Consider the following 25,238-nt stretch of genomic DNA (forward strand, 5'->3'; position numbering starts at 1 on the left):
ATAAATAAATAAATAAATAAATAAATAAATAAATAAACCCTAAAATGGTTCACTGAAGGTAGACGGTGGAATCATTTGCACTCAGTGGTTCACAGACTGGCTTTGGAAACAGAGCTGTCTCATGTTCCTAGTACATCCTTCAACCTGACTACCTGTTTATGACCAACAGGATTCAGGCAGCCTGAGTAGTCGCTGAAAGCTAGATTGGGGCCTAATATTTAAAGATCTTTCTGAGAGCTAAAGCTGTCTGAACTTGACGCTGTCATGATGATGTTGCCTCCTGAACAGTGTACCAAGCAGCAGATCCTGAAGAGCCACACTGAGATAGCAGGGAGGAACACCATGCACATGAGTTGTGGGCACAGTGACGTCTGAACCTCTTTGGAAACTCCTGATAGTTCCTTGTGCTTGGGGTTTTAAGTTCAATCTCTATTTTAATGCTTTTCCTGTCATTCATGATGGCCTGAAACACCCTACATTCATTAACCATCCAGTTACCAAATTGCTGTGGATTGAATGAGCATCCCCCAAAGGCCCATGTATTAAAGGCTTGGTTCACAGGGGTTAATCTTTAGGAGGTAAACCTAATGGGGGATGGCGGTCCTTAGAGCATTGGGAAGGGGTTGTGGGATCCTGGTTCTGACTTCTCCCTTTTTGCTTCCTGTGAGCCTTTTTTTCTGCCAGGTACCTTATTTTTTGTCTTTTTATTTTTTTGAGATGGGGTTTCCCTGAGCCAGCCCCAGCTGGCCTAGAACTCACTATGTAGACCAGGCTGACCTTGCTCTCAAAGAGATCTGTTTGCCTCTGCCTCCTGAGTGCTCAGATTAAAAGTGTGTGCCACCACATCCCACTGCCAGGTACTTTTATTAGTATGTGCTGCCTTATCCAGAGCCCTCAAACATTGAACTGATACTCCCTTTTTTAGAAATGAGTTGCCTCAGGGCCTTATGATAATGGATAGCTAACTAACACACATATTCTTGTGTGTGGGCAGAGCAGGTATGAAAGAGATATGTAGCCAGGCATCCTTATAAGTGTTTCTGATTGACTCTGGGCAATCCTAAAGGAAACCACACAGAGTTTTCAGTGTTTACTATGCTGGGTGCCCCACAAGCCTACTGTATGCCAAGGATTCAGATGCCTCTCACAAAATTAAAGAGAGCAGCAGGGCACAAGGTCAGACGCAGAAAGCTGTGGACTATAACTTTTACCAGAGAGTTTGTCCCATTTTGAGGCAAGGATCACTGATGTGGAAGAGGATGGTGGACCTGTGCTGGGTGCTGGCTGTTGACTGCAAAGAATGCAGAAGCTGGGAGACGGTCACACCAGAGCTGGGAGGGACAGCACATTGCCAAGCACTGGGGTCTCAGGGCATCTGAGTGGGTTATCAACGGTCTCTCTGCCGCATTTAGTTTCATGTGAAAAACCTTTTTGCTGGGGGTGGGTAAAGTGAGAGATGACCACAGTGTCTATTTTAAATATTTCACAACCAGTAGCATTTGTCATTTCTTTTAGATAGAGCATAGTAGCTCATGTTCACAAATCTAGTTCACAGACTGATTTTGCAATGTTGATGCCACATTGCCCCATGCTGTTATGGAGACAGTTAGCAAGACCCTTATGGAGATTCAGTTGTGCAGATTCAATGCATAACAAGACACAAACTCCAATAATAGATTCCAGTCTCAGAAGGATGGAGGCAAATGCCACAGGTCTTCTTCTCCCCTGGGTGCCTGGTATAGACTGCCTGGTCAGAGGAAGCTTCATTCAGGTGAGGACTTGGAGGAGTTTTACTGAGAAAGGAGAGAACACTTGTGATAGGAAGAGCAGCAGCATATGCAACAGGATGTTTGCAGACTAAGAGGAAGTTGTGGAGACTTAGGGGACAAGTTCGTGCAGTATATGGGGAGATCACAGGCTGAAGGCTACAAATGTCTTTGGGACTATTGGACTGATGCATCCATGAAGACACATGCTTCTTAGATAGGATGGAAGGCTGGCAAGACGGAAGGCAAGCAGGATGGATGGGCACAGACAGGAGTGAATGTTTCAACTCAGTGACAGACTGTCATCAGTTTACCCCACAAGGACTTCAGCAAAACCTTAGCATTTTACTGATTGGATGAAGCCCCTTCTGTTGTAGGAGATGGTATCTTTCCTAAAGGTGTGTGGACATTGACCACATTTTCAGTCTCTTCACAGTATCACTTAGATGTGACTGGGATTGACCAGCTGGCAGCTATGGCTGAGTCAAGTTGACACATAGCACTAATCATCACAGATCCCTGCCTCCTAAGTCCCTTGTGTTCTCTAAAGATACTAGATAAAAACAGAAACTGAGCTAAGTCCTTCAGGAACCAGACAGGAGAGGCCTTGCAAGGCTCCCTACTATACTAAGATAGAAGCCAAAACTTTATTAAGACTTTTAAATGGGCCAAGTGGGCATGACTGGACCAAGTCTCTGACCATCCTCAGACCTCACTTCCCACTTTTCTCATACATAACCCACCTCCTACCGTGCTGGCCTCATCTCTCCTTTTCTTCCAGAGTACTTTTTGCCTTCTGTACAATGTTTTTTAGCTTACTGTTTATTAACTGCCTTGCTGTAGAATGTATATACCTCAGTGGGAGTCTTTGTTCCGATGGTGGCTATGTTTCAAGTGCCCAAAATAACACCTGGCACAGGTTGAGGCCTAAGAAAGGTTTGTTCAGTGAATGAATGGGAAAGCTACAAAATGTTCTTGGTACTTTGGAACCTTGACACTGGTGAGGGAGGCTGAGAGGAACAATTCCAAGGGAACCAGTCACATTGTCCATTTAGCACAGCAGCCCTTTTAAAGAGAAGAATTGATGACCAGTGAGTTCAAATCCTACTTTTTCCCCCAAAGAGCAGTAAAGGCTCTGTAAAGAACAAGTTCTTAGCTCTTTCCTAAGGGCAGTATTATGCTAGATTGAAAATTTTAACCTTTTGCATCCACATGAAAGCATATGCATCCAAATTATTTTTAAGAATCAAAGTTTATATACCATTTATGTTTGTGAGTTTTGAAGCAAGACAGGCAGTTACATATGTAGGAGAACTTAAGAGTCTTTTATGATAATGAGTATGTATGACCTTGGAATTAATGATTACTTTCCATGGAGATAACACCAAGATTTTAAAGTCTAAATGTCCCAAGGAGACTTTTCATAAATCTGTTTTATAAGATGCAAAGCACAGCGTATCCCCTTTCATTGGCTTGGACTTACTTGCGCAGTACCTGAAGATCCAGTGACTTGAAAACTTCCCCGTCTTTGTCTTTGTCTTCTTGCAGTGGCCTTTCCTGAAACCTGCTAATGAGAGGCTTGAAGTTTGTGTATCAGAAACAGTTTATTTTAATCACAGCTAATCTGAAAAGATAATATTTCAGCTTCTACATGAAATAACATTATATTTTCGTCAGCGCCTGTTTCCACAGTTCATTTCCTCTTGCCATAGCCAGAAAAGCCTTAGTTGTTCACATTAGGATTCTCAGAGCCCAGCAATTCTAACAGGGTTGCCTCCAGCCCAGCATCATCATCACTACCTGGGGTCTTAGGAGTGCCTGCAGGAGCTTCGGATGCGTGCCAAATTAGATAAGAACGTTTACAGATGATCCTGACATTGAAATGTTTCCCATCTTCACATATTCTTAGAAGCTAAAATGAGGTTGAGATATACATTAAGAAATGGTTTTATGTTAATATTTTGGTTTCTTACTGTTCCAAAACTATATTGTATTGAAAGACACCTACCTCTCCAAGAAATCCCACTGTACCTTCTGCCTTGCTCACTTTGTTCTCTAAGACTCTTTCCTGGTCTGATGATCTGGGATGAATATAAAACATCATCCCATGCCTGGATATCTGTGCATGAAGCTGTCCTTTGGAAATGCTACATAAGTTCTAAGACTTGTGCAATTTAAGAAGCACTTTCTAGAACCATGCCTAATCCCAGAGAAAACCAAATTAGCTCTTACCACAAAGTTGCATGTAGTCACGCTCTTGAAAGCATGAATGCTTGTTGAAGCTGAGGAAGAATTGCCTGCATTTGACGCCATTGTTAGTCATCGCCATGAAATTCCTTGGAAAGATCTCATTGGGACTGATAACTGTAAAACCAGAGTAGCAGAAAGCAGAGAGGCATTCGTGCCTGTCCATAGTAGAACATGTGCATCCCAGATCCCATTTTAATAACGGAAGATAAATTGAAAGTGATCACCAGAACTCATTCTAAGCCTTGATTGTTTTCTAGTTTTTCTTAAGCAGCATGTGTTAGGTTAGTACCAAAATAACAAACATAGCTTCCAAAGGCCCTGAGAGGCTTCGGCATCAGCACAAGCAGTCCTGGTTAGAGTCCAGTGTGCCAAAGCTGAGGCACAATGGTTGCTACATGGGTTAAATGATCCTTCTCTGTACTTACATCACTGTGCTATTTTCATGTTGTTGGACTAAGTCCTGGATATAGGTTTGATCTCATTTGAGATCCAAGAAGGACTACTTTCTAAATATTACTCGTGTGTGTGCGTGTGTGTGTGTGTGTGTGTGTGTGTGTGTGTGTCCATCTTATATTGCTGTAAAAAAGAACCTGAGACAGGGTCCATTCTAGGAAAAGAGGTTTATTTATATCTCACAGTTTTTAAGACTGAGAGTCCAAATGCTATGGTGGCCTGGTAAGGGCCCCTTTATTTGTCACATAGTGGATGGGGTTATGATGGGAAACTTGCTAGAAGGGTAGATCACACAGTAAGGCAGAAAGGGACCCAGGGGTTAGTCTCCCTCTCAATTCTAATTCTTGAGAATTAATTCAGGGTCCCTCCCACAGGAACTACCTTAATTCCTTCCGAGGACAGCCCCTTCCATGACCTAGTCAACTCCTGCTAGGCTCCACCTCTGCTAGGTCCCTCTGCTCTCAGCCTTGCCACACGAGGGACCAAGCTTTGAACTCAGGATCATGCGGTAACAAAGCACAGACCAGACTGGCAGTGTGTGTTCGTGTGTTTAATTGGAGCGAGGCTCATTGTCTTCATTGATAGTATTCCAACGACATTTACCAACAGCACTGCAGATGAAAAAGTCAGTTTCCAGAGTGTAAATATTTCTACTATGACCAGTTTCAGACCATCAGTGGGACTTCATTGCGAGGACAGTTTGGAAAATATAGACACAGTTGGCATTCTCAAATTGGGGCATGCCAATTCTAGCTTATCCATTGGAATGTAGAGTATGTGGAAGAGAAAATGGTTTCAAAAAGTAGAAGACATAAATTCATAATATTGTGGTTGACAGCAGAAGCCAATTCCAAAATGGTATTACATTTTCTTTGGTCTATGTGATGTTCTGATGTTGTTAGCATTTTGTACTTAAAAGGTGGTGTTTTGCTCTCATTTTCTGGAGCATCATTTTAATGGCTTCATAGTATTCCAACAACTTAATGTATATGGTCATTCAGTTGTCCTAATTGTGGGCATTAAGAACATTTTCTAATTTTTGATATTGCTATAAATCATGCTGTGTGTCATTTGAAAAATGCATACATATTTCTTTAGGTAGAAATTATCCTTCGTATTTCTTGCTCTTAAAGGAGATTATAGAATCAAATTATATTAATTATGGATCATGGAAGCCTATTCCCTGATGCCATCTAGAATGTTTATACCAAGGTATTCACCTATCAACAGTATTTAAGAATGCCTATTCCACCAGGCACAATGGCACACGCCTTTAATCCCAGCACTCTGGAGGCAGAGACAGATGGATCTCTGTGAGATTAAGGCCAGTCTGGTCTACATAGCAAGTTTCAGGTCAGCTGGGACTACAGAGAGACCCTGTCTCAAAAGAGAGAGAGGGGGACAGAGAGAGAGAGAGAGAGAGAGAGAGAGAGAGAGCCAGCCAGAGCCTATCCCTGTAACTTCACTACTTCTAATTCTTCTGTAAAAATTTCAGTAATTTGATAAATCAGTTTTAATGTACATTACCATTTTCTTTAAAATTCTATATTTGCAGTTGGGTATGGTAGCACACGCCTTTAGTCCCAGCACTTGGGAGACAGAGGCAGGTGGATCTTTGTGAGTGTGAGGCCAGTCTGGCCTACATAGTGAGTTCCAGGCCAGCTGGGGCTACAGGGAACCCCGCCACAAAAAAAAAAAAAAAAAAAAAAAAAAAAAAGGCTATATTTGCATCTATATTTGCATCATAACCCCTCCTCCCCAACTTCTTCTGTGGCCCTCCCACCATCCCCTTTTGAATTCATGACCTCTTCTATAATTTTTGTTACATATGCATTGACATTTTTATTTCTTCTTTTTAACTTGCTCACTAGATGAAAAAGCTCCATTTTTGTAGCAAGTGTCCATGCCAAGACTTTGTACATGCTTTCCTCCCTGTTCCTAGACCCAGGCTCACTCTGTCCCAGCCTTACTGCTCCATGCAGCCATATAGTAGAGCAGGCAGCCTCTCTCCCCAGCTCAGTTCCACAGGCCTGGCTTCTGGCTTCACCTCTCAGGCTTGTATCCAGTGCCATTCTCAAGATGTGTTCTGGCATCACCATCCCAAACATCCCAGCACACACCTGCCTCAATGTCTCCACCCTTTCTACGTCACTTTTCTCTATAGCATTTAGCATTGTCTGGTGTTACATGTTTTTTATTTGTTCATCACCATCCCCACAAAGAGTCTTAAGTCCATAAATACAGCAAATGCTCCTAGTGTCTGGAGGAGCACGAGGTATTAGTTAATGGAGTCAGAATAATCTGGCCCTTATAGCTAAAGGTTTAGTGTCATCTTTATAAAGTTAATTTATATGTTCTCTTTAAATACTGAAAATAACTGTTTGCAGTATTTCTAACAACACATTTTTAGCTTAAGTATTATTTTAACACAAGTAAGCATAATATTTTTATGCTGCTAAAATATATTATAATTTTCCATTCAAGCTATACTTAAAAAATTTGTAACTGTAAATAAATCAGGGGGCTCTTGGATGGCTCAGTCAGCAAAGTGACTGCTTTACAAGTATGGAGATTGATTCCCCACTACCCACCAAAAAGCCAAGCATGATGGTGTACACTGAGGAGGCATATGAGGAGAAACAGGAGGCCATTTGCCAGCCAGTCCATCCTCATTGTTGAACTCCAAGCCATGAGAGATCCTGTCTTAAAGGAAAGGAGGTGGATGGTGTTCCTAAGAATGACACCAAAGTTGTCCTCTGCTGTCTACGCACACACACACACACACACGTATATATGTGTTATAGGAGGAGAAACAGGAGGATCTCTGGAGGCCATTTGCCAGCCAGTCCATCCTCATTGTTGAACTCCAAGCCATGAGGACACACATACCAAAATAAAATAAATCAGGTAAATTTTCACTTGTACTATATTTTAAGCCTTTTGGGTTTATTTTTACATGTGTCTTTTTATAACTTAATATTGGAGAATTTTTGTTTTTGTTGTAAGTGATTTCTTTTTATCATTCTCTATTTAAAATTTACATTGTACATTTCCCTCTCATGAAATTTGTTAAAGTCCAATCTCAGTAGAGATTCTTAATTTTCTCCTTGATGTCTTTGTGCTAGTATCACTGTACGCAAAAGTACTTCCCAATATGGAATAAATCTGTGTGCGTTTGTTTCTGTTATCACTACAAGTTCAGATAAGATACCGAGCAATGGAATGTATGAATGGAAATGTAATAGGAAGTTGGGTTCCCAGAAGTAGAGATATTAAGGTCTAAAGTCAAACCCACCCGTTGCCATGTGTTTCCTGAAGCACTGCCAGGTGTTCTAGGACTGGAGAACTGACCCTTCTGTTGATTTTAAGTTCGTGCCTACTTCACAGTGACTGCTTGATAGATATTTAGGGGGTAAATTGCACTGAACCCTGGGGCACAAGGCTTTTCCAGACAGGCATTCGGAGGACCAGCTTTTCCATCTCTTTTCTGTTTTCTCCTTTTAGCTGCGGTCTAGCACTGAGCTTCATCCAGATCTCCTCACAGACTGCCTCACTGTGCAGCCCCTGCAGCCAGCCTCTTCCCCTAGAGAGGCTACAGCCGATGGCACTGTGGGACGCTCCCCAGGACCAGGGCCTGACCTCTATCCAGGTAAGAACATACAGGAATGTTCACATGATAAAAACCCTCCCATGGTCATCTGTGCTTTGCTGTATCCGTGGGCTGCAATTGATCTCCTCCCGTATGATTCCTGAGCTGGGTATGGCAAAGCAGACCTTTTTTTGTCTCATAAAGAAACAAGGTAAAATAATGCATTAGCTCTTTTAGTTCTGGATTTCTGCCAGAAGTTCAGTGCACCCAATCCTCCCAGATCTCTTATACTCAGTGATTTAGACTCACAGGAAATGTTTGTCCCTTAAGCAGGCAGCAGGCTGCATGTGGATTCTTAATGGAAGAGCCATTGTCATCGTTGCGTTTTAAATGGCAGCCCCAGGTCTCTACTGAAATTTCACATCAGTAAATCAACTTATAAGAATATTCCTTAATGTCCCCCAGCCCTGGGGGGAGGGGGAAAGTGGGGGCGCTCCAGATCTCCTTCCTTCACCTGGATTTGAATAAAAAGTGACCCTATATTCAGAAAATTGCTGCAAAAAATAAGAAGAGACTAATATACAACAAGGAAATTAGTTGTTTTTCTTTGACTTTCTTAGCCTACATTTTTTGATGCATTTTCCTCATTATAGTAGTGGTGTATTTGAGCAAACGTAATTAGTTATTACTTTACATACAGAAAGCTCTCATTCTAAGCTGTATGAAAACAAATCTCACTAGCGCTGCATTCCAGACAACAGAAATTTTCCACTTTCAATGACTTGCAAATCCCGCTCACATCTGCATCGGGTTCCATAGCCAGGTTGGCAGCAGGCTATTTTTTTTTCCTTTTGAAAAGTACTAATAAGCCATAGAGAATGAGGAATTTACTGATGCTTGACAGTTCTCAGATGAGAACTGCATTTGGCTCCAAATGCAGAGGAAAAGGGCAGCAAGCAGTCACTTGAACAGCATCAGTCATCAAGACATCCTTAATCACGGTGGTCCAGTGTCAAGGGACCTTTGGCAGTTGCTTGGGTACTTACTCCTTGAAACAGTGTACCCTCTACTTCTTGAGGTCCAGGGAGCTGGATTAAAGCTTATTTGAAGGGGTGACCAAATCTTGAAGAGATACATAGACATATTATCATATGTGTACTATACAATGCTGCCAACATGTACATAAATATTTTGTACTGGCTCTATACATGAAGGGGCATGGCTAGGTTTTGTTTATACATATGTTTTTGCCTTGCAAAATTGTTGACATTTGAACATTCTAACACATTAAATTAATTAACAATCAGGCTAAACAGCCTGTAAAGCATTCCTCTACTTCTTCAGTCAATGCATATATCTTGCTAAAGACCTGGAACCCAACAGTTAAGATCAAAGCTAATCAGAGGTGACTGTGAAAACGAACTTCCAATAGTAATCATTTACAGTGATGGGCCAGTCTTGTCCCACCTCTTGGAAATGGGTTTGGGAACATCTGCCACTGTGGAAAAATCTTTGTGCCTTTGATGTATATGGCATATAGCACATGGTTCGTTTTAGAACTCTTACATTTGACTTGGTTTGCATTTTTCTATTAAAGTTTCAGAATTTTAAACTTTTTAAGGTTTAGTTTTAGTTTGAAATGGTTTTATCATTCCAAATAGACTTCCACTTTTTATTCATGATGCTTTTTGATATCTGGTTCTCAAAAAGATCTTGAGCTCTTGTCTTTGAACCTCCAGCTGTAGCAGATGAGCTGTAATGCCAGGCAAGGAAGCAAGAGTTGCCTTAGCCGTCAGTGTAACATCTCCCAGGCGACAGGCACTTTCCCAGAACATTTGAAACAGGCAGGTGGCCATTCTGCCAGGCTTTTCTCCTGGAACGTTACCTCTCTGGGTAGCTTGTGCTGTGAAAGTTACTCTCCTTATTTTATGTCTGTTTTCCTCAAATCCCAAGTACTTCTTTGGCTTCAAAAATTAAAAAAAAAAAAAAAGTTGATTGTGTCTTTTGATTTGCTGAGTAGGCAACAAACCCGGAGGCAGAACCAGGCAGGGAGAAAAATTATAAAACCCAAATTACATGCCTTCTTTTTCAAGGCACTTAGAAGCACATACGTACACCAGCTGCACATGAACTAAAGGACAAAAGACAAAGGAGGGGAAATGCCTGAAGGTGTACCCGGAAATTATTCATTAGTTAGATGTAAAATCTGAAGTGTTAAGGCAACGTGATGAAGGTTAAGACTTGGCTTTATGGGAAAAATACTTGGAAGTGGGTTTTGGTGTTGCTCAGTGGTAGAAGGCTTGCCTAGCATATACAAGACTTGGCTTCAGAGCTGCAAAGAGCACAGAGTTATTCATTCCCTTTACATTCTGTTAACATTCAAAATTCAGGGAAATGTATAAAACCAAGAACATTTTTGTTTAATGGTTATCAGATGCTTTTCTTTTGACTACTAGAAAATTAATTTAGCATAAAAATATTTTCACAACAGCATGTTGAGTGTGTGGGGGTATAGGATAGGAACCTGTTACACAGCGTTGAACATCATCCCTCAGAAGCCACAGGATTCAGCTGAAGGCATCATGCTTTTGAAATGAGTATTTTTAGAGTCTAGTGGACTACGATTCACAGGCAGAGGAGGCTTTGCACAGTATTAAGATGAGCAGAGACAAGCAGAGAAGATGGCAGTTCTGGTACCATAGAAATCTCTCGCATCTCCTGAAGTGTCTGCTTCCTTCACTGAAGCAAATTTCTCAGACTGATAAGACAGTAGTTGATTGGAATGGATTGTCTGAGGAGGCTTTTATTTCTGCAAAAGGAAATAGTGTCCTAGTTTAAAGCAATAAAATAAACTTGAGGCCATGCTAAGAATGATGCTAATGTGAGGTGTTTACTTTTTCACTGTTTGGAAAGTCCCAGGGCTCCCCTCAGGCTTGCTGCTGGGCTAGCCTAAGAGCAATGCTGTGGTCTGACAGGAATCCCAAGGTAATGGTGAACAAGCCTCAAGAACAGATCACTTTCATCTCTTCCTGGCCAAACTGGAAATTTAGGTGATTTTTCTGAGGATCTGAGAGAGACGACTTCACAGTAGGTCAAATTGTGTTTTCCACTCTCAGGACTTCAGTACCAGTATCAATCCTCTGAGCGCTTGTTATGGGCTAATAAAGCAGGCAAGCCTAAACTCAGTGAGTGAGTGAGAACATGGGTAACATGGACCAGTCCTTGGTCTTGGAAGAAGACACCAACAAAGGATGCTCTAGGCAGATGAATTAGCCCAGGTGTGACCACAAAAGTATTGGCTCCCTCCAAACCACAGCTGCAGCTGTGCACTCAGTAAGAGGTGACCTTAGCAAGCCAAAGACATCAGTCATGAAGGTATCATGCTGGATGTTAGAATCATCTAGCAGAAACTCCAACCCTGGAATTCACTCAGAACTGTTGAATCAGTGGCTAAAGCTACAAATGGAATCAGGCTTTCAGATCTCCAGTCCAGTTTGGTGGACAGATACCCATGCAAGAGACAGCAGTTTGAGATAGAGATGGTTGAGATACTAGAGCCCCACAGAAACTATCTATGAAGCAAGGAACTAATGCAACTGGAACCAGAGAAATCTTCAAGAATAAGGGAATTTTATTGGTACTTCTCTTATTATAAAGTGATTCTTATGTTTGTAGTTTTTAATGTCTTTTTGAACTATTCAAATTTTTTAATGTAGCTTTAAGCTTTTCAGAAAAAAGTTTCTCTTTTTGTTCAGATGTAGATATGAAAGATAAATAAAGATGTGTTTTTAGAACAGGAATTTTTAAGGTCCTGTATTGCTATTTCCTCCCCTCCTCTCTCATTACTGGGAGATGAGGGCTTTTCTCTTAAAATAATATCATTTTTTAATAATAAATAGCTCTGTATTAGCAAGCTTTATGTAATAGTGTTTCATTTCAGTGTAATCTTATGGCATAAGTTTTAATATATTTGCTACATTCTTAAATTGAGTGCATTTGCTGTCTTTGGAAAGCTTACAAAGTTATAAATGTTAGAAATAATTTTCTATAAAAATGCCTCATATGGTCTGTTTTCAAAAAGTGGTTATTAATTTAGGGAGATTTATTAGAGGGTTCTAAATTGACACACATTCCCAAGTAGATTAAACTTTATAGGAGAGAGAGCTGTGAAAACAGAGCACAACCATTTGAGAGGCTTCAGGAAGATACTGAGCATTAGAAAACACGTAAGTATTTCTCCCATTATCTTCAGAAGCACCACTTTGCTGAGAATTCACAAAGAGGAAAAAGCACCGAGCAACTTTGAACTTGGTGGTGGATAGAAGGGGTGGCAATTTTGTATAAAGGGAGTATAAAGGAAATATCTGACAGTGATGTTTTCATGTCTCCCCAATAGTAGCTCAAACTTTTGTCAGAAGTGTGTAGCACTTCGGAGCATCGCTTATAAATGTCTGTCCATCAACTTGGACAGGAGAATCAATGAAAGTAGGTACAAGCTCCATCTCCTCTATTGTGGGCTCCTGTAGCACTGACCTATAACTTTAGCCCTCCCTACTGCTGTGCCAGTCCATCAGTGTGCACAGCACCAGCAGATGGCCTTGTGAAAATGCAGTTTTCTGGCCCATGCCCAGAGTTTCTAATTTAGCAGTTCTGAATAGTCCCCAAAATTTGAATTTCTGCCCCATGATTCTAACAAGTTCCCAGGTGACACTGGATGCTGCTAGTCCAGGGAACTCTGTTTGAGAAACATTGCTTTGCATCTCAATATACAGGGATATTCCTTTTATCAAAACATGATGTGATTTGGGTACAGGGGAGTTAGAATGACAGTCACTCCGTCGTGTACATGTGTTTTGCTCACTGTGGAAAACCTATAAAAGGATCTTCTGCCAATCCACATAGGGGTTATGGTGCTACTGCTTATATTTTGATTAAGAGTGAGATTTTATTATACACACTCCACTAAAGAAAATTAAAATGTTGATTCCCAGCCAGCACACATAGCATTTCCATGTATGAAGCTGTTAATGCTTTTATATGTTTGCATGCTGTTAATTTGGTGCTGCTTTTCCGTATCTACATATTTCCTTGTACTGAAGTTAGTTTTTCATGCAAGATTAAACTGAATTACTCGGTTTTACAATATGCACGAGTTTTTGCTGTAAAAACATTTTTTCTGAATGAATTAAAAATTCCACACATCACTGAAGAAGAATGGAAAGCACTGAGACTGACCAGTTGTTGTCTTATTCCCATTAGGGAAAGCTTTTGTTATCTTTGTGTTGTTTCACACACACACACAATTTTTCAGCACTTAAGTGGGATATGAAAAGGGAAGTTTGAATCTTCCCTGCAATCTGACACAAACATGTCTGAAGGAGCAGAGGGATGGTAAGACAGAATTAGGGTACAACTTTTTTTTTTTTTTGTCTTTTTGAGATAGGGTCTCCCTGTAGCCCCAGCTGTCCTGGATTCACTATGGAGACCATGCTGGCCTCGAACTCACAGAGATCCACCTGCCTCTGCCTCCCGAGTGCTGGGATTAAAGGCATGCGCCACCACAAATTATTTTACTTATTATTTTTATTTTATGTGTATGAGTGTATTGCCTGCATGAGTGTAAGTGCACCCACCCATGCGGTGCCAATGGAGGTCAAAAGAAGATGTCGGATCCCCTGGAACTAGAGTTATGGATGGTTGTTAGCCACCATGTGGGTACTGGGAATCAAACCCAGGTCCTCTGCAAGAGCAATCAGTGCCCTTAACCACTGAGCCATCTCTCCAGCTCTAGGGTAGAACTTCTGAGCATAGACAGCAGCTCCTTTTGTGTTTATGAAGCCATGAGCCAATCTTGGTCCAAAGTTCTGACTTTATACTTCAATTGAATTTTAGCTCCAAGAAAAAAAGAAATAGGTAGTCATGTCTCTTTCATCTGAAGCACAGAGAAAAATAAAGAGCTGCATATTTTCAGTATTTGCAGCCCTAGTGAGAATTCCTTTTTGTGGGTATATAGACTCCAAATTGAAGAACATCACTGAATTAACTCACGTATATAACTTATCCTATTTCACAGTAGTAAGAGAGGAATACAGGAACTAACTTGAATATTTTGAGATGTACTCATTCCATATTAAGCATCAGCACTGTCTGGGAGACTGGCATTCATACTTTATTCTTTACTGCTGTCTGAGACTGACATGCCCCCTTCATATGCCCCGGCCCTGACTGGAGCCACTGACTGCCCTCTTGGCCTACATTTATGCTAGTCTTAGCCTTCCTCCCGAGTTACGGTTGTATTTACCTCACTTCAAGGCTGTTTCTAGCTGCAGTCTGAGTTTCTTGGGCTCTAACCCAGCTCTGTGATAGTGAACCTGGTTGCTCCTCTGATCTCTTCTCTAACTGTCCCTCAGCTTGGACTGCAAGTTGAGTCTTACTCAATAGGTTTCTCTTAACACCTAACCATAGCCTAAGGAGTGACAGATTTGTAAGGGCCACAGCATTCCTTCCCCTGGGAGCGTAGGCAGGGTCAACCCTCTCACCTTCTGGGAGTGAGCAGCTGCAGAAAATGAACTGATCGCTACTCAAGAGGAAAAAAGGACGCTTACTGCCGTTTGCATAGTAATTTATTCCTTAGGCTGGCTCACAGCAAACTTTCTTACAGTTTTTTTCCCTTAAAAAATTTTTTTTTGTAGTATTTATTTTATGCATGTGTGTGTGTGAAGGTCAGAGGACAACTTGCAGGAGTCAATTTTCTCCTTCCACCATGTGGGTCCTGGAGATTGAATTCAGTTCATCAGGCTTGGCGGCAGGCACCTTTACCTACATAACCATCTTGCCAGCCCTTTCACCCTTTTTTGAGGTAGGGTTTGCTATATAACTCTGGCTGACCTAGAACTCACTATGTAGAGCAGGCTAGCTTTGAACTTGTGGCAATTCTCCTGCCTCTGCCTCACGATTTCTGAGATTACAGGTGCATGTCATCATGGCTGGCTTCACATCAAGCGTTTCTAAGTAGTGGATATATTCTTGAGAAATGCAATACATCTACTATCCCCCAAAGACCTCCTTGGAATGTCCTCAGATCTATCTTTCTGGGGGTACTGAGGCAGTTTGGGGCTATACAAGCAATAAGGGTGGGTAGTAGTCTGTGACCCTGTTTTAAAGTCATATTTATGTCATTACTGACCATGTTTTACAGTCTTTGTTATCATCTATACAGCCAGTCTGCTCAACTGTGACATTTATAAGTAGAAACACTTTCTTTCCTCTAACTCAAACTTTGAACTTACTGAGATCAATTGCTAGACTTAAGTTCTAGCAGTTACATTGAGTTCTTAGAATGCAGTAGGTGCTCAACATTTATTAGCTGTAATTATTATTGCTTTATTCAGATACTAGGAAAGGTATATTATAGTTCTGACAAATATAGGGAACAGGTGCCACAATTCCCTGACACCCTCATTTTGGTTTGGGTTTGGGTTCTTTTTATTTTTGTAGCCCCAACCAGCCTGGAACTCACTATGTAGACCAAACTGACTTCTATCTTAGGGATAGAGGACCTACCTCTGCCTCCTGAGTGCTGGGATTAAAAGCCTATACCACCATGCCTGGCTTCTTAATTTTGTTTTTGTTTTTGTTTTTAGAAATGAAAGAGAGAGGAAAGAAAAATATAAACAAATTGAGATTTTAATAAGCTTCAGTCAGTATAATAAAAGAAAACTAAAATAGAATTCCTTAAATTTTACATCCCAGTACGTTGCCTAGGAATTCAGGTAGCATTTTTAACTCAGGGAATCTACCGTGGGGTCTACAGATAAACAAATTAGAACCAGAAGATCATTATTACATAGGTAGCAGTGACCCCAAACTCACAATCTGTTTCGGTGGTTGCTAGGGTTTGAGTATAAAAATAGTGCTTTGCAGGTTTTTGTTTTCTGTTTTGATTCAGTGTGCTATGGCAGAAAGAATGTGCAACTAAATCTAAAGTTCAATCCTGCGTCTCCACCCCCTGGGTATTTTGTTTAGGGAGCTTACTTTTCTTTCACTAGATAATGGTAGTAAAAATCCTGATCCCATAGGACTCTTGTGAGAATTAAATGAGATAGCATAACAGAATTCAGTATACTCACTGGCAACTGGCAAGTGCCAAGTACTTAATAGACCTTCCTTCCTCCTTTTCCTCTCTCCCTCCCTTCTTACCTCCCTCCCTCCCTCCCTCCCTCCCTCCCTTTCTTTTCCTCCCCCCCTTCCCTTTCTTTTTTACTTCCTCTTTGCCTAAAAACTTAGAGGATCGTTAGAAGCCAAGTTGACCTTTGTCACAAAAACTAGAACCCTTTTTATCTATGCCTTGTGTTTTCTCCATGCCTTGTGTACCTGGCTGCTACTTAGAGCTCAGAAACAGATGTCCTGAAGCAAACAGTTCAAGAAGCCAGGACAAGATGCAACCTTGGACCTTCTGTAGTCTAAGATCTGCTGTGAATTAGACTTTTGTTCTGTTGTTGTGAGGAGCAGACGTATAGTTAGAGTGTTTTGACAGAGTGCCAATGTGCCTTCTTGAAAAATGAACTTAATGAACAGTGAACCTGTGAGGTGAGGCAGGTGCAGGAAAGAAGAAATTGTATTGATGGCCTGGCCGGTGCAATTTCACACAGTCACTGTTTTTCCATTGCTGAGGTATAGCCTTGGTGTCTCCTGATTTCATTCTGTAAATAGGCTCTTCTAAGCTCTGTCTTTTGTCTCCAAATATAGTCCAGGGTGCCTAGAAAACTATTCTTGACTATTTGCTTGCCTCAAATTTAGTTTTCATCTTTCAAAAGCAGTTCTCTGGTTTTTTATGGTGATTCTTATTTAGTAGTTATATATACAACAAGTAATTTGCTACCCCAGAGATCAGCAAACAGCCCATCGACCGCATCTGGCCTGCCTCCTGTTTTTGCATGGCCTGAGAATTAAGGGTGGTTTTAAGAATTTTAAATGTAAAGAGGTTAAAGAAAAAGAATTTTTAGGCTTCAGATGAGAACAGTTGCTTAAAGAATTGTGGACATTGCCTCTAGCCTACAAAACCTAAAATATTTGCTGTCTGACCCTTTCCCTCCAAAAGAGATTTGCTGGCCTCTGCTTCAGACTTTCATCTGGAACATTTGTCAGTGAGCAAATGAAATCAAGGAAGCCATAAAGTGAATTAACTAAAATAAACTAATTAAAGAGGATAATGCATTATAGGATGAGTTAAGATCACATCATCCATACACATTTTGTTGAGCCCTGTAATCTTTTAGATTTAGAAAATGCTTTAGAAGTCTCCTTGCATATGGGTTTGAAGAGAACTTTATGAGGCCCAGCAATGAAAACAGATGGCAGCAAAACTGTCCCCCTTGAAGGGATCCAGGCCACTTGTACTCCTCTTTGTCTTTCCTGGGATGCTCTGTGGAACCCTAAAATTGGAGACCATCAAGTGGAATAATCACTGAAGTCCTCTAACTGCCAGAAAACATCTACAGAGGTAGCCTAGGCCATGATGGACTAGAAATACTGACAGAAATGGTTCTTATCCAGGAAGAGGCTGCCAGGAGAAAGAGGGGCTAGGTTCTAGGTATGGGGAGCCAGAGGCTGGCAGAGAGGTCCAGGGGCAGTCCTGGCTTTACTCAGCCCACATTTATTTTTCCTAGAAAGAAAAGTGTTTCAAACTTTTGAATATTAAAGACAATGTTTTCTTAACTCTAGACCTCTTCTAGACATGCACATGTAATGCCCAGGAATATATCATAAAGTTGAAACTTCAAGCTTGAGGGACCTGTTTGGTCACATTCAGGACAGGAAAGAGGGTTGCTTGATCAAACTACACTGTGTCCTGCAATAATGTCTTTAAAGTCAGTATAATTTTATTCCACAGATACAGAAAAATATTATATCAAAATTCTTTCAAAATGTTATAGATGAGAATAAATTCATGATAACAAATGAGTGTCTGACTGAGAGCCAAGGAGACTAGGAGGTAACAGTGGCATCTGAAGGCCAATTGGAAGGATGAGAGTTCAAGGTGCAGGGAAGGAACAGAGGGTGAGCCCTGGAGTCACAACGAAACCAGCTTCACTGCTGCTGCAGTTTTGCCTTAGGCTAGTGATAATTGTAATCATTGGTTTTTCTCTGCACCACAGTCCCCTAAAGGGCTCTTGCTACTTCCTTTTACACATCTAGGAAAGGTCGAGGTTTCCTGAGAGAGTTCTGAGTTTTGATAGATCAGCCCTTCATGTAGCTGGAGGAACATTACATTCAAATTTGATTGGGCAACCATGCTACAAATCTGTTTCCAAGTAGCCTTGGCTGAAAGTGGTTTCTAAGTTCATGTAGAAGTAGAGTGGGTGGGATCTTTTGTGGGATGGCTAAGGAATGAATAGTAAAAAATTAAGGGGCTCAATATGCTTTACTAAAACTTTTTTTTTTAATGACTAAGTTGGTCTTTACTAGCAAAGACAGAAGTGAGGATAACTTTTTAATTACCATCAGGATTAGTTACCCATGTCTGCCATGCCCAAAATTAGAATTAACCTAACACACAGGCAAAGAAGAAATGATTGGTATCCTACAGGGAAATCTGAGTAGTTTGCTTGTTCAAATTATTTTACTTAGTTTCTGTGTAACTTGGGGTGAATAAGTAAGGGGGTTGAGAGGTAAAAAGAAGAGAGACACCACCTGAGATTTGAGGTTCAATGTGTCGTGCATCATCTGGAAAGATCCAAGAGGGCTGCATGAAATATTGTTCCCAGAGAAGCTGAGAGAAGTGGCAGAACGAGGCCATTTGACTAGGGGCAAAATGTCTTTGTTCTAAAATACAGATATTTCAAGAGCATTTCCAAATAGAAGTTAATTATGCTTGGTATTTCAGAGTGTTTGATGGTAACCTTTGGCACTTTTGTGAATGACGTCAGCTATTGTCTTCTGGTTTTTGATGGCATATTCTAGAAAGGCATGTGAGCATGTATCCTCTTCCAAACACTAACCATTTCTTCCCTGGCTGTAAATCCAGCCGCATGAACTGGGAATGTAATTGGACCGCCTCCACAGAAGTTTGGAGCTCATGGGGGAGTATCTATTTGTAAGAGAACCTGAATATTCATGTAACCGTCCAGATATCAATAAATTCTCATTTTACCTTATTTATTCCTGCTCCCCAGTGAACAGCAGCACTCTTAAGTGCAAAGCTAATAGGCACGTTCTTCAGGGCTGTGCTCTCACTTCCCTTTTCCCAGCAGCTCCTTAACACATCTGTTTATCCGTTGCCAGGTAGCTCTCCCATCAGGTGACACATGTATGTTTTCTTTGTCTTAGAGCATTGGAGACAGTTGCCATTGTTTGCTATCAATTAGCTGAGGGGAGTATGTCAAGGATGTACGGGTGGTGTCATTTTAGTCTGACAGCCACCCGATGTGGTTGAGAAGGGATTGTTTCGTTACCCTCTTATCAGGGCTGCTGGATAATGATACGCCGCACTGCAAAGTGGAGAGGGGGGAAAAAAAGACAGGCAGAGAGAATAGATTTTTAGTGATTGGCAATATTAAAATTATTCATGCCACAAGGAGAACGGAAAGATTAGAGAGATGAATGTGCAAAGCCTTAAGAAGCTGCTTTTTCCTAACACAGGTGGAATGTGGAGTAGGAATCACATCTTCCTGACAATGAGGCAGAAGGGGGGAAATGGCCTGGTGTTAGGAGGAAAGGATGAGGGACCCAGCACCTTCTCATCAGCAACAAGGAGTAGTGTTAGCTGGGGCATATCTTCCACTCTCCAATTAAGAATCAAATGCAGCCTTCCTCCCAAATGACCCTGGCAGGCATTTTCCTTGTAGAAAACTCTTCCTGTGTGTGAATTTACGTCAAGAGGGCGTTTTCCCTCGGATGACAGTGCAGTTAAATTGCACTGAGGTGAGCTGCCAAGGCAGCAGATGGTGTCTAGCCTACGTTTTCACTATTGGGGATAAAATCTCAGGTCATCCCCAATATCGGTCATTTTTCTCAGAAGGACTGAAGGAAAATCTTTCTTTAAATTCTGAAAATTAACTAAGGCTGGATCTTTATGCTCTTGGAGAAACAAATAAAAAGAAGTGCTGAAAATGTAAAAATACTTAAGATAAACTAAGCTTCAAGAAGGACAATTGTGTTGACATTTTAGTAACAGCCCATTTTCGCTCCTTAACGAAGTGCAGTCATGCATGAAAATGACTTGTTATCTTCTAAACTGAAATGTATTATGGGTTGCATCTCAAAGGTGTGTATTACTCCTTCAAAATAAAGTACATTTTAACCCTATGAGGAATTTTTTCCAGACCCCAAACACTTTGTAGCACATGCATAAAAATACCGAACAATAAAAAGCTGCTCCTCTGTATCATTATCTAGTACACTATGTATCTGCATTATCCATGCAGAGCTAGGAAGGCTTCATTGGACAGTTACTATTTTAGAGTAGGTCTTTGTGTTTCCCTAATCCTATTAAAATTACATTAATTTCATAATATAAATAATCAAATAATAACAGCAGTTTAAGAACATATAGCCATAGTTCAAACTCTGTGCTTTGTGTTTTTTTAAATACATGATAACAGGGCTGGAGAAACAGATCAGTGGTTGAGAGCACTGGCTGTTGTTCCAGAGGATCTGGGTTCAGTTCCCAGTACCCACATGGTGGCTAACAATCATCCTTAACTCCAGTTCCAGGGGAGCTGACATCCCTCTTCTGGCCTCCTCTAACATTGCACTTTATGGGTGCACTTACATACCTACATTCAGGCAAAGCACTCATACATGTAAATAAAAATAAATTTTAAAAGTTTAAATTATACACATCTCTATGCAATCCTGTGATGCGTTATGGAGTCATAAGTTAAATGACTTGCCCAGAATCCCTTGCCAGTAATCACTAGGTCTAAACTTCAAGTCCAGGTCCATCAGACTCATATTGTGTGGCCTTTGCTCTGTTTCTGACCACACTGACCCTGTCTATCCTGAGTGCCTAATTTCTGATGAGGCCAAAGGAGCCAGGATTTCCATTGCAGTTGAATGGTTTATTGAACTCTTCCCAGGTCCAAATTTCCCTTCTGGGGAGAAAGAGAAACAAGATTGAGCTCCCCCTTCATGTGAGTCCTCTAATTCTTGTTAATGTCTCCTCAAGAGCCAATTTACCTTGGCTTCATTGATTAGCTGGCTCCTCTGTGCCTTGACCCTTGAAATTCTGCCTAAGAGATGAATGGTCAGCCCAGACTTCTTCCCGTGTGCTAGCCACCAAGCGATTAATGTCATTACTCAGCAACCCTACATGACTCTGACTTCATTACGAGTGTTACCAACCTTGGATGAAGCTGGTTCCCTTCTCTGTGAGAACAGGTCAGAGTAGTGCTAGGCTTTTCAGCATCCATGAGCATCTCTAAGCCCGGGCTTGCAAAGCAGCTCAGTAGCTTCCGATATGGATGTGGATGTGGATATGCTTGGCAGCCTTTTCGTGGCCTATTATTGACAGCCCAGGACATCCTGCTTGCTGTGGTAAAGGGTGCACATAGCTAACTGCTCATGAAGGACCCCTCGGGCCTTCCTTCTTTTCCTGGATCAATATGTCTCTGACATCTATCTGAAATCTTTATTTGGGAAAAAGCACATTTCTTACCAGTTGTTTGTTTTCCAAACCAAATAATTCCATTAATTTCTTGCCTGAATTAAGTTTCAGACCTAGAAAATTTCTCTCATCAGGGCTGAGAATGGACAGAAAAGAGAGATGTGCTTTTGACCTTTACACGGACAGTGTTTGACAGTGTTAGAGCTCTCGTGTGCACTTACTCCAAGCAGCGTTTGCAGATAGAGTGCTTGACACTCTTACCTCTTATTCTGAATCCATCTTGCATTCAGACGCAACATGGGGTGGCGGTTAAGGGCATGTGATCAGACTTCTCTCTTCCGGATTTGAATTCCAGCCTCACTGTTTACACACCAAGAGACCAAGGCCATGTCACCTCTTCAGGAGCCAGATTAGGCCTCAGGTTCCTCATCAGTAAGCTGCAAGTGTTTGTAAGTCCTCGGCACATTGCAAATTCTCAATAAATCTTAACTATGAGTTCCTGATATGGAGAAGGGTGCAGATGTAATATAGCCAAGACCTTGTCTAGCCCCTGCCATTCAGTACATGGTACCTGCACCACTCTGAGAGTCTCTAGAAGTTCAGAACCTCAACATGCCTCAGCTCAAGATGTAGTGAATCAGAAAGTATGCATTAGACCAATGGCTCCTTTGAACTGTCAGATTATTTAAGCTGGAAGAGTGGGTCTATAGCTGCCCAGGCTGTTTTGAACAGGAAAGCATATTAGCTGTTTTTTGAGGTATTGGACATTGAACCTAGAGTCTTGAACACGCTAGGCAAGCACTTTCCCACTGAGTTATATCGTTATATCTATACCTTCTTTTTTTACTTTTATTAGAAATAGAGTCTCACCAAATTGCCTAGTTAGGCCTTGAACTTGGGATCTCTTGCCTCACTCTTCCAAGTAGCTAGAATTACAGGCTTATTCTATCAGGCTTGGCTGTATTAGCTGCTTCTATATGGCCCAGACTTAAAGCCTACATTCTGAACTGATGAGAACAGTCACCAAGTGATGCCCAGGGTAGCCTTCCCCAGCTTTGAGGATGGCCTGAAGCAAGTATGTGGGGTCACTAAAGTACTCTTTGCATCCTTCCATTTTACGTGGTGAATACATCACAGCTGAAGTATCCCCAAGAGTGCCTTGTCCGTGCCCATTAGGAATATAGATTAATAGTTTTTATTTGGACACAGAGAGCTGCCTGTTAACCTTGATTAGCCTGAGCTAGGGTAGCCTAGACCTCCCTGGCCCCTGTAACCAATGAGATGGCATCTGAGAGACACATGGATCACAGAGCCACCTCCTCCTACCTCTGATGGAGACAGAGTAGGGGACTACTGTAAGCCAGGCCCCAAAGAAAGAGAGGCTACAGGGGCAGGGAGGCGGGCTCCTGGCCTGGGCTGCAGACAGAATTCACACATTCATCGCAGAACCAAGCTTTATTTCCTTGGGGAGTCCACCATCTCTTAATCACAAAAGCAATAAGGGTTTCCAGTTTGTTCCTCTGCTGTGTGTAATCAGTTGTTCTAGCTGCCAATCATCAGTCATGTCTGGAAGTTCAGTGAAAAGCCCCCTTCCAGCTTTGGAAACAGCACTGACCCCTGAGGTGACACAGACAATGAAGTCCACCCCCAGGGGCATCCTGTGTGTGCAGGTTGATTTGATCACAACAGTTTTGTTAATATTGCCCTGTATTCTGGAGGGATCTGTTTTCTTCCTCAGGCTTTGATCAATAGGCCACATTGTGTGCCCCATTGGTTGAGTTGGAAAAATCATTTTGAGGAAGTATGGAAGGGAATTTTTCCTTCTGTGAATAACCTTACAGTTCACTACAACATGGAGATTTTCTTCCTAAGGTTAAGAAATCCCTTGGTAAAGCCAGTGCATTTGTCAGCAAGCATATGCTGGAGCAGACAGGTCTATGAGAAGCCGGCAGGTATTCAGACTTAAAGTATTAATAAAGATCAGCACCTGCCTGGTACAGAGGAGGTGCTGGAATATTGTGCTCAAATGAAGGAAGGAATGAAATAATACTTAGCCTGTACTATTTGAAAGTATATCCTGGGCATGACGTGATAAGGTTAGATGTTCCTGGAAGTCAGTGTAGATATGAGAGACATTTCTTGGGCCATGTGGCAATTTCTGAGACATATGGGTCTTTGATAGAGGCCAAGGCCAGTCCCGTGGCAGCCATAGCTGACTGACTCCACAGAGTTACTCATTTCATTGGAAGGCTAGGTGAGATGGGGATTGAATGTATATTGGAAAGCCACGCTTGTATCTCTTATTACTTCTTCTAAATGTTTGTCATTATTTTGGTCAAATTTGGCCACAGGTGACATGTACAATTAGCAATCATACTGTGAACTCTGCAGGCATTGTGTGCTGCTGTATAGACCTGAATTATGTTTTGACTAGATTATAATTTGTCTTGGAATAAACTTTTCCTATAATTCTCATCCTATTTGTGACAACATAGAGGCAAGCAGTATGCTTTGTTTTGAAGAAAAGTGATGTCTTCTACCCTGTACAAAAAGCTACTCGATGTACTTATAATTCAGACTTTAAATTGAACCCTTAAGCCCTTCATTTCTTGCTCTCATGGGGACCCTGCTAGAGAACCCCTGCCTGTTCCAGTGTTGTGAACCAGCTGTGGCTATAAAAAGAAGGGCTGTGCACATGTGTTTGACCTCAGAGCAGCTGGAAGACCCACTCCTCAGTCTTCAGCCCTGTGCCAGTCACTTCTGATGCCCTGCCCACACCTTCTCCACCACCTCCTTCTCTGGCCATTGCAATGGACCTTCTCACAGTTTAGCAACACCCTCCTTCAACTGCACTATATACCCCTCGTTTTCTGCCCTAAGATTCTCAGATGCCTTGGGGTTAGGCATGTGGGACACGTACTTGCTTAGATGTGTGAAAGAATTAGCATTTCCCCAGGGCAACTTCTGATCAGTGCAGAGTGGAAGTTGTTGGATAAAATTTCTACCTAGAGCCCCAAGAGAGATTCTATTGGCATTTAGATTGCTTTTGTCTTTGTTCATTCAAAAAGCAAACATGAATGATGCAGTTGGAAATAGCAGCTCTCTGGCCTGTCTTGTTCTGTAGGTCTATCCCAGGGCTCAGTTCAATGTCTGCCACGTGATAACTACTTCATAAATATTAGCAAAATAATCGGCTGCTTAGGGAAGAATGAGAGGAAGCCGGGTCCATAGCTCAATGGTAGAGCACTTTCCTAACGTGCTCAAGGTTCTGGGTTTAACCGTCAGCAAAAGGAGGAAAATGAGAACAGAAGCAAGAAACAAGAGAGAAAGTATTGAGTAAGTACATCAAGGTAGAAGACATAGCAAAAGCACCATAGTATAAACTTTGATGATAAATTTGGGATGTAGTCACTTGTCTGATTTGACTAGAGCCATTAGATATTGTGGTAAAGTGTTGGAACACTGAGCAGAGGTCTACATTAGTAGATCTTGGTATTTTGATAGAATTAATGTATATAGGTGTTTTTCCATCACCAAGAGAAGCCTCCTCAAGGGCAGGAATCCACATGTGGTA

The 25,238-nt window shown here is 41.5% G+C and overlaps 1 protein-coding gene across 3 annotated transcripts in view; it reads left to right on the forward strand.

The window, feature by feature from the left end:
• The window catches only part of Glis3 (GLIS family zinc finger 3), a 475,006-nt gene that overhangs the window by 401,741 nt on the left and 48,027 nt on the right, over positions 1–25,238 (forward strand). For all 3 annotated transcript variants that reach the window (XM_029567629.1, XM_029567628.1, XM_029567630.1), the window contains one exon: positions 7,974–8,118. In XM_029567629.1, the coding sequence (XP_029423489.1) occupies positions 7,974–8,118 (145 nt within the window). The remainder of the gene's footprint in view (positions 1–7,973; positions 8,119–25,238) is intronic.

Source organism: Nannospalax galili, unplaced genomic scaffold (assembly GCF_000622305.1).
Source record: "Nannospalax galili isolate Female #2095 unplaced genomic scaffold, S.galili_v1.0 scaffold241, whole genome shotgun sequence".
Lineage (NCBI taxonomy): Eukaryota > Metazoa > Chordata > Mammalia > Rodentia > Spalacidae > Nannospalax > Nannospalax galili.